The sequence below is a fragment of the Neophocaena asiaeorientalis genome, unplaced genomic scaffold (assembly GCF_003031525.2).
Source record: "Neophocaena asiaeorientalis asiaeorientalis breed wild unplaced genomic scaffold, Neophocaena_asiaeorientalis_V1.1 scaffold43, whole genome shotgun sequence".
Lineage (NCBI taxonomy): Eukaryota > Metazoa > Chordata > Mammalia > Artiodactyla > Phocoenidae > Neophocaena > Neophocaena asiaeorientalis.
The window spans coordinates 12,196,405-12,209,680 of record NW_020173674.1 but is presented as its reverse complement, the minus strand read 5'-3'; the positions used below and the strand labels follow the sequence as shown (position 1 = coordinate 12,209,680).

The window sequence follows — 13,276 nt, the reverse complement described above, 5'->3', positions numbered from 1 at the left end:
AAATATTAGCACCTCTGTTCTTAGAAGTGTGTTTTCTGACTTTTTCTCCTCTAAGAGGAAAGTTTTAGAAAAATGTTTAAAAACTCTATGTTATCATTGCTTTCCTTTGTGGACAGAGAGCAATGTTCTCTAGTCATTAAGTCACTGCTGCTGGCATTAATGAGCAGCAGGGGCTGGGTTAGTGAGGCGGAAGAAGTCATGTGCAGCTCCGTTGTTCATCAGCTCTGTGGATGAGTGCAAGCCGACCTGCCTCCGAGCAGCCAGCTCTACCTGTGACATGACCAATTTGACCAACCCAGTGATTTTCAAACTTAGTCTACAGCATTGCGACCCTTTCTTTATGCAAAATTTCTGATGTATCCCAAGAGAAGTCTCAGCAGTTCTCTCTCCCTTCTGATGGCCTGGAATCCTCCCAGCCACTTCCATCCAAGATAAGATTTCTTCTAGTAATAAAATCCCATCTTTCCATAAGTGGACCAAGGAGAATTGAAAAACATGGGCTAAATTCAGAAAGTCTGTGCCTGAGGAATAGGACCTAATGTGCTTTGTGAATTTTTTCATGTAGGTTTGTTACTTAAAGAATAGGATAGGAGGGCTTCCCTGGTGGCGCAGTGGTTGAGAGTCCGCCTGCCGATGCAGGGGACGCGGGTTCGTGCCCGGTCTGGGAGGATCCCACGTGCCGCGGAGCGGCTGGGCCCGTGAGCCATGGCCGCTGAGCCTGCGCGTCCGGAGCCTGTGCTCCGCAACGGGAGAGGCCACAACAGTGAGAGCCCGCGTACCGCGGGGGAAAAAAAAAAAAAAGGATAGGAGTCAAGTCCCTTTTCTTTTTGGGTTATGCTAGTTCCCCAACCAGGGATTGAACCCGTGCCCCCTGCATTGGAAGGGCAGAATCTTAACCGCTGGACCACCAAGGAAGTCCCAAGGAGTCAAGTCCCTAAGCCAGTGGTTCTGAAACTTTAACGTGCATCAGAGTCACCTGCAGGGTGGCTCCGCCTCCAGAGTTTCTAATTCAGAGGGTCTGTGCTGGATCTCCGAGTTGCATTTCTGACAGTTCCCGCTGCTGCTGCTCCAGGATGCATGCTTTGAGTAGCACTGTCCCGGAGATAGTGCCAACCTGTCAGGCATCATTTCTTTTTTTTTTTCTTTTTTTAATAGTAGAGCTTTTATCTATTTAATTTTTGGCTGCGTTGGGTCTTCGTTGCTGCACGCAGGCTTTCTCTAGTTGTGGCGAGTGGGCTCTAGAGCCCAGGCTCAATAGTTGTGACGCACGGGCATAGTTGCTCCGCGGCATGTGGGATCTTCCCAGACCAGGGCTCAAACCCGTGTCCCCTGCATTGGCAGACGGATTCTTAACCACTGCGCCACCAGGGAAGTCCCTGGGCATCATTTCTTTTAATGTTCTGTTCTTTCACTTTAATTTAGCAGATGTTTATCCAGCCCCAAGTATGTGTAAGGTCCTGTGCTAGGGGCTGGGGTTGGAGGAAGGAAAGGTAACAAAGAACAGTTAAGAGGTGGTTCCCTTCATATTATTTGTGACACAGAAGGTTGGGCTCTGCACCCATTTCTCGCATTAGAACAGGTTATCATGCAAACGAAAGGCCATTGCTTATGAATGCAAGTAAACTTTATGGTGCTGTTGAGCCGGGGGCCTCACCCATGGGACGTTCTCCTATCTGTTAGATATCTGTTAGATAAATGAAAATGACATAGTTAAATTAACAAAGAACAAGAAGATGAATTTAATGGGTCCTTGTTCATCATCAGGCGGGAGAGAAGTGGATGTTACTGACCCTGGGTGACAGGGGAAGAGAGCCAGTGTATTTTCTGCACTAGATTCTCCATATATGTTATTTTTTCCTATAACAACCCTGTGAGGTGTTATTATTTTATAGATGGGGAAAATGAAGCTTAGAGTTTAAGAACTTGCCCACAAGGTAGTAATATAAATCCAGCGGGTAAGAGACAACCTGGGCAAAACCTCCATGTCAGTGTGTGTCCCAGTCCTGTGTTCTATCTTGGAGCAGTGGTCCAGAAGCCGGGATCTTTTAAAAAATACTGATCCCTGGGTCAGAGTCAGCATCTCTGGAGGTGGGAAGCAGGCATCTGTTTTTAAAGCAAAACAAACCTCTGAGGTGAGTCAGATATCAGTCAGGGTTAGAAACCATTACAGGAGAGCACACTTTGGAAAGTTTAGAGAGAGAGTGTGTGTATATATGTGTGTGTGTGTTTTCAGTCAGTCACTAAATGGGGCTTGAGGTAGTCTCAGAGAGCAGTTGTTTCCTGATTTTTATTTCTGTTCACATCTGCCCATTGACTTTATAAAAATCAAAGACCCCCAAATGATTTAATCTGATTCTCTTTATTGGTGTCCATATTTGTATTGCAATTAGTGTGTATCTAAAAGTATTGGGGAAAGTTCTCATTTCTTCTGCTGCTTAGGGTTATAGGTCAGTCAGAGAAGTTTAGTTCAGGGAGCAGTTAGTGGAATGGCTGCTGTAGGCCTGGGGGAGCTGGGTGGGCATGGTGTCCCCTGTGAAGGAACAGCTGCTGCTTAGCTCTGAGTCAGTTTTTGTGCAGAAATGGGGGCTCAGTGTTGGCTAGATCTTCTGATTTTTCAAGAGAAGCTAGAAATCTGGATTTTTATGGGAAAACTCCCAAATTTAAAAAAGTTGGCAGGAATCGTAAATTTTAAAAAACCCAAAATTCCAAGGGTCAGACAGAACCCACCTAAGGGATGGATTCAGACCCCGGGCGATGCTAGTTTTCAATATCTGGTCTCCTTGTGAGGCTTTCGTGATGGTAGGTGGTTTGATCTGAGTCTTTGTATAAAAACACATTTTATTCTAGACCAAATGTGAGGAGTACTGGCCCTCCAAGCAGGCTCAGGACTATGGGGACATAACGGTCGCAATGACGTCAGAAATTGTTCTACCAGAATGGACCATCAGAGACTTCACAGTGCAAAATGTAAGTAAGAGGTCAAGAAGGATAAGTCTCATATAACATTAACATATATAAACCTTGGGTTGGTACTTTTTAGGTTGGTATTAACCAATTTCTTTATGCATCAGAATTATATTTTTGCTTTTTTCTTTACAGAATAAAACAATCCATATCTGCATATACTCTAAGGCAGCCCTTTGGCTTTGCTTTCTTAAAGAGAATTTCCTAAGTTGTTCTTAAATAAAGTGAATCTTGAGAGCATGGCTCAGTATCTGTACTCCTTTCCTTTCACTTCCACGTGACCTGCTCATAGAATTTTTGTTACAAATCAAGGCCGTTTTGGATTATTTGGTTGGAAATATGACATCAGGAGTGGCCATCTGCTGTTGGAGTAGTTTATAATGACAGTTACAATAATAGGATTCCAGGACATATACACATGGCCTCCCTTCCCCCCAAATGTTATGAAAACAAATGCAGTTAAATTATGTAGGCATTCTGGGAAGTCAGTTTATGTGTCCTTTTAATTTTTTAAAGGATGTTTAAAAATAGAATCAGTGTCATGAGCAACACTGAAATCTTTTGATGGCTGCATAAATCAATATAGCCCTTTGCAGTTTGTATCAAAGGCATAAAAATCTCTGTCCCCCTTTGATCTGGTGGTCCCAAGTTTGAGAATCTGCCCTAAAGGAATAATCTGAAATATAGGAGAAGGCTTATTATTCATAAAGATGTATCTGAGTATTATTTATAATGGGGGGAAAATTTGGAAACCGTGCAAATATCTAGCTTTTGGAGTATAGATAATGAAACTATAGGTTATCTAGTCACTGTATCATTATTCAGCTATTAGAAATGATGGCTATGGAGACTGCATAATTACCATGAGGAGAAGTTAGAGTGTAATTAAGGGAAATATACTAGGAGACAAAATTTTATGCACATCCTGAATAGTGCATAAAAGAAAAACCTGGAAGTAGATTTAGTAGAGTTGCATTTATGAGGGGCTGGTGGGCTGGTTTCCAGTTTATGAGAATTATCCTTGAAGATTTCATAAGTCATTTCATGCTACACTGTTGTAGTATATTAACTCTTTGCTAATTGCTGTGTCTCAAAGGCTCTGGCCTTTGAAAATAAGTAAATAATTTGAAAATAAGTAAATAATTCATACTTATTTCAATTCCTCTCCTGGAGATGCCGTCAAAGCAGTTAACCATGTATTGAATGGGTCACATAAATAATGCAGTTCACCATAGCTGAGAATCCCTTAAAATGTCATACTTATTTCTATAGATTTCACCCATTTTAAACAGACTGGCTTATCCTTGATTGCTTTCCCTGCTTGGAGTCTGCCCTTGTGGAGGAGAATTGTGGGTAGAATTGTCCACATCATTAAAAAATTTACTATTATTATTCTTTTTATTAACTAAACTCCAGACTTTCTTCTAATTTCATAGTTTTCCACTAAAGCCCTTTCCAGTCCAGGATCCAATCTAGGATACCACATGGCATTTAATAAAATATTATTTTTAATTGTACAAAATGCATGAATATATTTTCCCTTTAAAAAGTGGGAACATAACTGATAGGGCTGAAAGTGTCCTTTGCCTGCCATCTCTAACCTGAGCCTCTTTGCTCTTCTGTGGAGATAATACTGAAAGTCTGACCTTCCCCTCAGCTCTCTCCTTCTCCCCTCTTTTCTCTCATGGCTGGTTTCTTTCTTTGGATGAGTACTTATAATTAAATCTGTGAGTGTTATGTTCCTGCGTGACGGGACGTCACAGTACCCTCCTCCCTCACTGCCCTTTTCTCTTACTGTCTTCCACATTTTGAATAATGTGAAGGTACTGCTTTTATAATGTATATACATTAACAACAACAACAAAAAGCTTCCAAGGGTAGCTGTCATAAAGAAGACGGAAATGCCAGCAGTCCAGATGTAGGTACACGCAGGTGAGGCCGGTGCCCAGGTGCAGGCATAGTGAGTACAGTTGAATCAGGAATGGGAATGGCCCAGCCTGGGTGGAGTTCTGATAATTAAAGGTATGTGCTTTGGTCCATGTAGGAAACCAGTCTGCATAATAACTAACTCTGTTATAATAAGCTTCACTTTCTATTGTCTATCTGAAGTCGAAATAGATGCCCTTTCTCAAACCCCTACAGTTCTAAGTATTGACTTGGCGCTTGCCAGTTGCCTATCACCTTATTAAATTCTTTGTAAGACGTGAATTATGAGGCACTTCTTGCCCCGAAGGCACTGACTATCGTAGTTGTATTTGTACAGATTTATTTTTGGTCAGTGACATTTCCAGGTGGGCTCGAGGGGTGGGGTTTATGAATCTCTAAGGAGGTGTAGGTGTAAGAATGTGAGCACATTATTGGCAGGAGGCTGGATTGGAAGGGGAAGATTCTGAACTCAAAATCGAAGGATGAGAGACTTCTGCCTCTGAGCTGAGTGTTAAGAGAAGTTGTTTCACTTCTTGGAACCCTTCTCCTCCTTCTTGAAAGGGGGATAATAAACCCTCCTGCTTGGCACGTTATGAGGATTTGATGAGTACGTCGAAGTCCCCGCAAGCACTTTATCAGCTGTTGTACCAACGTACCATTCTAATTTGTGGTCATAACCACTTCTGCTGAGCTGCCTTTCAGCTGAGCCGTGCAGTTCAGTCTTCAGGTACTGCTTGATCTAGCTTGCCTTTCTCTCTGGATCTTACAACTTTTCTTGGCTTTTAGATCCAGACAAGTGAGAGTCACACTCTGCGTCAGTTCCATTTCACCTCCTGGCCTGACCATGGCGTTCCCGACACCACTGACCTGCTCATCAACTTCCGGTACCTTGTTCGTGACTACATGAAGCAGAGTCCTCCTGAGTCACCGATTCTGGTGCACTGCAGGTATGCAGATGGCTGTCCATGTGTGACAGATTTCAAACGTACTTATACGTATGGACACTTTTGAAAAAAAAAAAAAAAAAACCCTAAGAGGGAATGCAATAGGTATTTACAAATTCAAGAAAGGTTTGGATAAGGGACCAATGAGGAATTAGGGCTTATTCCCTAAGCCTTCGACTTCAGAACGGGGGTTGGCAAACTATAGCCTGTGGGTCAGATGTGGTCACCTGCCTGTATTTAAAAAAAAAATCATAATATATTTAAATTTCTTTCTTATTTATAATATTTTGTTTTGAAGTATTTCAACCTTACAAAAGTATGGAGAATAATAACAATTTAATCAGGCACAGCATGGTGCCATATATGTTTCTTTTTGTTAATGATACATTACAGATATAATTGAAGTCTCTGCTTACTAGTCTCCTATCCCGTTCGCCTTCTTACATAGGTGAATGTGGTCCTAAAGTTGATCTGTATCCTTCCCTTCTGTGCTTTTCTATTTTATTACATATGTACGTAACTCTACGGTTTTATATACTTTAAACTTTGACCAGATTTTATAATGTATACATCGTTCTGCAACCTGTTTTGTTTAGCATTTTGGTTTGCTATTTAGCAATGTTGAAACACATAACTCTGGTTCATTTTATTTATTTAAAAATATTCTTTCCACATGTAAAAACTGCATGTAAATTAATGAATACACCGTAATGAACACAGCAGTGAGGAGTTTGGAGATGAGTATACCTCTGTGAAACCATCACCGCAGTCTATTTGGCTGTCTGTTTTTGTAAATACAGTATTATTGGAACACAGCCATGTCCATGTGGTTACATATTGTCTATAGTTACTTTTATGCTGTAGTGGCAGAAAGAGTTGATTTGCAAAGTCTGCGAAGCTGATGATATTTACTCTCTGGCCCTTAACGGAAAAAGTTTGCCACCCTCTCCTCCGGAACAATAGGAAATTAGCTTTGAAGCTGAAGGAATTGATTTTAGGACAGAAGAAGGGAGGGACTTTGTTGCCCTCTGGGGAATAAATTGATGGAATTTGCCAACCTAGATACAGTGGCGACTTCAATGGGACTGAGATTCAAGATGCTCTAGCAAGGTGTTTTATTTGTGGCATTTGACATGAAAGTCACTTTAGGACTTGGGCCCCAGTTCTAAGCTAGTACAGTCTGACTTGAAAGGTTTCAATTGAACCAATTGGTAATGGTCCTGGGCTTGACCCTCAAAGCCTGATAGTGGAGGAGAGTAAGATATATGTATAAATGGGGAAATGGGAGTTTTACAGTAGAGATAACCCATGCTGACATGCTCATTTCATTTCCCCTTTTTTTCAGTGCTGGGGTGGGAAGGACGGGCACTTTCATTGCCATCGATCGTCTTATCTATCAGATAGAGGACGAGAACACTGTGGATGTGTACGGGATTGTGTACGACCTTCGAATGCACAGGCCTTTAATGGTGCAGACAGAGGTGAGCCCAATGTCTGTGTCTGACAATTCCCCCTTCCCATCTGTGTTTAAAAGATGGCATCATGTCACACACTTGTGTTAAAATATCCCACCCTTCCAGATCTTTCTGGCTCTTGGCTGTGAGGTGGATTTCTTTCAAGGCCTAAAAGTGATGTGGGATTGAACTCCCCCACGATACCCGACGCAGCGACATAGTTGTCCTGATAGCAGCAATGGAGCTACAAACCGAGACAGTATCAGGATTCCTCACCTTGCTGCCACTGACTCACCAGATAATCTTAGCAAGTCTCTGAACTTTGGCTTCCGGGTTTTAAACTCATAAAACTGGTCTTTTCAACTCTTGATTTCTAAGAAGGTCTGACCATTCTTAAAATAAGCTAATGAAAGGGACTTATCAAATATTAATGATACGAAATAGGATAACGCCGCTTTAAGCTTTAACACAGCAATATATCCTTACCCTGCCTTGTAAATGTTAAAGAACATCAGTCATCATGGCTGCGGGAGGATGGTGACCAATCGGGAACATGCATGCTTAATATCTACAGTGTCATTTATGTAAAACTGTTGGGTTTGGCTTTCCCTGAAATGTTCCTGATGAACTATGTGTTCAAGGCATGTTCTCAACACGTGTATTGGGAAATAGCCTTCCTCAAAGCTGTCGGGATGAATGCTCCCTGGCCAGGATAGAGCAGAATATTAATCTTGTATCAGGCCGTCACCCTGAACCAATTCAGAGCTCTATGAGTATGTGCTGTGTTTCTGAGTCCAGCAGGGAATGTTCTGGAGGCCTGGGTGCATTGTGTGCTTTGGGGTGGCGCAGCATGGCTGTGGTGGGAAGAGCGGAAGTCACCTCCTGCGTTGGTGGGGACAGAGATCTCCTATTTTCTGCTGTAATTAATAGATAGAGTCGTAGTTATCAATCTTTTATCTGCTTTTGAGAAACACAGAAATCTTATACCTGCTTACAAATGTTCTCATCCCTTTTTAAAATATTTTGAAAATAATATAACTTTGTTCATTTCAAAAAATTTTAACAGTACAGGATTATACAGAGGACATTTTTCTCTTTTACTTTTTCTTCCCCAAATCCACTCCCTAGAGGTAGCTAGTGTTTACAGCTTGCATATATCTTTACAGGCTTCTTTATGTACCTCTGTTAAAAAAATGTATACACGTACACACACACACAGAGCATATTTTAAAAATTGGATCTTATTTTGTAGGTAATGCTGCCCTGTGATGTTTTTCTCCTCTAACAGCATTATGGATATCTTTCAGCATATACCCTTTCTTCCTCTTTTTTTTGCGGTACGCGGGCCTCTCGCTGTTGCGGCCTCTCCCATTGCGGAGCACAGGCTCCGGACGCGCAGGCTCAGCGGCCATGGCTCACGGGCCCAGCCGCTCCGCGGCACGTGGGATCTTCCCGGACCGGGGCACGAACCCGCGTTCCCTACATGGGCAGGCGGACTCTCAACCACTGCACCACCAGGGCCTTTCTTCCTCTTTTTAATGGCTACCTGCAGATTCCGATGTGCTTGCCTGAAGCATGGGGACCTTCAGGTCTACCCCAATCATTACCCCTGTCTCTACACCCCCTTCAGGATGGGGACCCCCAACTCGGTCCTGATCATCCCCCTTTAACCCACCCCCTCTGCTGAGAATCACAGCTTATTCATTCTCCACATCCTCCCTAGCCAAGAAAACCCTGCTGGACTTTTTAGTGCATTATTTCCTCCACGTTCGTTCTTTGCCCTTCCCCAAGATTCTGGTACTTTTCCTTGGTGCAGGGAGGTGCGGGGAGTGCTCCGCTCTCATTGAGAACCATTAATGATGAGAACCTTGCTGTCAGTGGTTTCAGATTTCACCACTATGTTATTACCCCTTGACCTACGTGAACTTGGAGTGTTCACTGCGGGTTGGGTGGGGTTGGAGGGCGGTAATCTGTTTGAAAAAAACCTTGGGTGCGCATCTTCAGGACCTGTGCTCATTTGTTTTCTCTCTTTCTTCTTCTAACAGGACCAGTATGTTTTCCTCAATCAGTGTGTTTTGGATATTATCAGATCCCAGAAGGACTCGAAAGTAGATCTCATCTACCAGAACACAACTGCAATGACAATCTACGAAAACCTTGCACCAGTGACCGCGTTCGGAAAGACAAATGGTTACATTGCCTGAATTCCAAAGGAAAACCTTTCTGGAGTTAACCAGACCGTCACACCCACAGCAAAGGAAGATGCCCCGATGTGACATGTTTTTTATATGTCTAGTATCCTAATTCTTTGTTCCGTTTTGTTAGAACTAATTTGAGAGTGTGAAGCTACACATGTAAAACATGACAAATGAGAAGTTGGGGCTGTCAGGGGCTGTGGATGGGTAGTGAGCAAATCAACTATGTTTCTGATTATCAGTGGGATGAGTTCGCTTTTTTTTTTTTTTCTTGAGAATTACAGAACACCAGGAAAAGTGAGCTATGATTTTTTTTTCTTTTACAAGACGTTCTTTTTTAAAAAGACTATTTTATATGATTCACATGCTAAAGCCAGGATTGTGTTAGGTTGAATATATTTTAAGTATCAGAGGTCTATTTTTACCTACTGTATCTTGGAATCTAGCTGATGGAAAATACATAATAGTGGACGATTATCATGTAGGGAGGGCTACATGGTACCCCCCCTGCCTGGGTTTTCTATTTGAACATGTGCCTTTTCTGAATTATGCTTCCACAGGTAAAACTCAGTAGATCTCTATTTTTGTATTGAATCTCATAATTGGACTATGTGGAATATTTAAACAGTAGTTTAGTATCAGAGGTTCAGCCTTCTTAGTAACATTCCTGTTCTCATTTGATTAGAGGAGATCCTCCCCAACTTCCTCCATCCCCTGTTTTGTGCTCTATTCTTTCTGCCCTTTTCCCCTCCTATTTTTCCCCAAAGACACTTCTGATGGCCACATCTTCTGCCCATTGGCTGGGCAAGAGTGGAAACTAAATTATCACCGTGAGAATTTCGGGGTGGGGAAAGGTCGGGGGGAAGCAGAGGAACCCTTCAGTGACACAATAATCTTTTATTGTCCCCCTTTGATCTTTTTTCTCATTTCTGTGTGTGGTAAGAAGGATTATTTAAAGGTGCAATATGTGACTTAGTAATTCATGATGCTGTAGGTTTTTAGTAACGTTTTACTCAGGTTGGCATTTTATGTGTCTCTGTGTGTCCGTGTACGTGTGTGTGTGTTTTTAAAAGCGTGGCAATCTGCGAACACTTCCGTGTGAAAACAGTGTCAGATGAATCCCTCCTTCCGTAGAGTCTACTGGCTTTAGTCTGTATCTGCAGTAACACATACCCGTATCTGCTGTATATATATATACTAAACTCTTAAAACAGTCATTCCTTGGAACTGAGGTGTACAAAGTTCAAGTTTGTATCAAAGATGTAATTATTATTTTTAAAACTTCTTTTCACTATACTGCTGCTGTAATTACTTTGATTTTTTTTTAAAGTGTAGATTGATTTTTGTTGTTGTTTTTGGCTTTCAGGTATGTGTATCCACCGAGAATTTCAGAATCTATGTGGATTTATTTTATTGGTACATAATCTGTAAACTTCTCAAGGCATTAACATGAAAGGATTTGTTTCTTTTTATTTTATATTGTGGCTCAGGTTATATTTTGAAGATGTGTTGAGTTTCTCCTCCAATAGGCAATGAAGTGTACAAGGTCTTATGAAGGAATGACCAAGTCCCTGGAGTCCTGTGGCCGTTTCCCACAGTCATAAATCCTGCTGTAAACATAGGACGATGTGTCCTATTGAAAACGGGAGTGGCGTGCCCTGGTCACCGTGGATCTGTGGGATCCTGTCTCCTGACCCTGCCATGCTCCTTAACTCACCGGCACTTTGATCACTGACTGGACAGTTGGGTATCTTAGGGTCACGAAGGGGGAACCACCGCGTACAGAAAGCCCTTGATTCGGTTCAGAGGTCGGGTGCTGCACGTCTTTTGTCTCCCTCTCCCTTTGAGGTACTGAAAGGAATAAAGGAGAAGTGGTAATGGTGTCGTGTTTTGAGAGAACCTTACTTCCCAAATGGAGATTGCACTTTTTGCTGAATCCTTTGCTCTCTTTGGTAGAAAGCAGTTTGTTCAGTATCAGGCCCTTCGAGGAGTGGGCTGGCCTGGCCAGGCCAGGCCAGGCTGGGTCCTCCTCTTCGGCTCTGAAGGTCTGCATCAGGGAAGCCGTGCTGTCCCGGGGTTTTGAGTGAAGCTGGGTTTGGGTGATTGCTTCCAAGCCTTCACACTTGGAAGGCTGCCCCTTGCACGCAGATCTTGGAGGGTTCCGTAACTTCTTCGGTGGTCCCTGTTCAGGTAGCAGTTCTGTGGGTCACACCCCTTCCTACTCCAATCTGTCAGGAAACCACGGTGATGGGTGCCAGTGTACCAAATCCCATGTAGATGTACGCCCTGCCCACATCACTGCCGCTGCCGTGGAGAAGTCGGAGGGAAGGACTTAACTCGAAAAATTCCTTTAAAAGATGAAAGCAACAATAATCATAAACATATTGTGTCAAAATGCAAAACCCAGAAATCTTCCTCCCTTCCGCCTGGGATGATCTTGGGAAATGGGCAGCAGCCACTCTCAGACGTCATTCCCAATCCTGGGAGGAAGGCTTGTGGTGGAGAGGCCTGGATTCCAAATGGGCGGGTCACACGAAGGTCACGATGCTTCTCTGCATCCTGAAGAGACCTGGCGGTGGGCCAAGGGTGGGGGGTGTGCTGGTGAGGGTATTTATAGCACAGTGAAAAGGGAAGATTAATGTGTAAATATAAAGGACACCCGGGCTGGGGGTTGGTCCCAGAAAAGAGAAAGTGCTTTTGAGTTCCTGCCCCCAGCCCTTCCAGGAGCAATGGAACAGTGAACAATGAACCAAACTTTGAGGAGTCCAGTGGAATCGTGGGGATGGTGTGATCGCCCTTGCTTAGTATTTGACAGTTGCATACAGAAAACCAGCCAGGATGGGATGAGTTAGTTTGGGGGATCTGGGCCATTGATATCTTCTCCCAAGAGCAAGGACGTTTTGTCTGCAAAGTTAAATCTCATGATGATTGGCACCAGTAGGAAGTGACATTTGGGTCTGTTCCCTGTGGCCATGTAACAGCCATTAGATTTTGGCATAATTGACTCCGCTGGATTTGGGCGTCACCAGGTCATAGGCTCCTGGGTTTGGGGCCAACTATGCAGACGATTCATGTTTGCTTTTCATCTGGGATGAAAAAGCCTGGTTTTCTTTTGAAATGCTTGATTGCACTCGCTGAGCTAACAAGTCTCGGTGACTGATGTCGATTTGCCTCCAAAGTCCAAGTTCTGAGTTTTCAGACTATGTGTAGCAGTCGAGTATTTAACATACTGTAGCTTTTTTTCCCTTGGGGACACCTATGAATAGGATATGTTGATGTGGACTCTAAAGCTGTAATTTTCTTGTAACAATTTTGGAATGATGCATATTTCTAATGTTTGTTATACTTGTACAGAGTATTGCTGTTGGTTGCTTTTCTTTGGTTTGTTTTTTAAGGAAAAAAATGGCCTGAAAATAAATTTTTTTAAAAGACATAAATACCAAATACAAAAAATGTCAACACATCATGCCTCTGTTTGACTCTCCCCCTCCTTGCTTTACGTCCACATCATTTCACTTATGGAGCCGTTTAGTCTCCTGCATTCAGCTGGGGTATCCTTAACAAAAACACGTTTCCCTTGGGATTTTCCCACATCGTTTTGGTTTGCCAGGGCTGCTGTAACAAAGTACAACAGACTGGGGGGCTTAAACAACAGAAATATATCATCTCGCAGTTCTGGAGGTTAGAAGTCTGAGATCAAGGTGTCATCGGGTTAGTTTCCTGCGAGGCCTCTCTCCTTGGCTGGTGGACGACCATCTCCCCCTTTGTCTTCACATGGTCGTCCCTCTGTGTG

General features: G+C 42.9%; 1 protein-coding gene across 3 annotated transcripts in view; it reads left to right on the top strand.

Annotated features, from left to right (window-relative positions):
* Positions 1–12,944, top strand: part of PTPRJ (protein tyrosine phosphatase receptor type J) — a 109,181-nt gene extending 96,237 nt beyond the window's left edge. For all 3 annotated transcript variants that reach the window (XM_024748723.1, XM_024748724.1, XM_024748722.1), the window contains 4 exons: positions 2,848–2,967; positions 5,677–5,837; positions 7,180–7,315; positions 9,334–12,944. In XM_024748723.1, coding sequence (XP_024604491.1) covers positions 2,848–2,967; positions 5,677–5,837; positions 7,180–7,315; positions 9,334–9,492 — 576 coding nt within the window. In that variant the 3' untranslated portion in view covers positions 9,493–12,944. The remainder of the gene's footprint in view (positions 1–2,847; positions 2,968–5,676; positions 5,838–7,179; positions 7,316–9,333) is intronic.
* Positions 12,945–13,276: the final 332 nt, after the last annotated feature.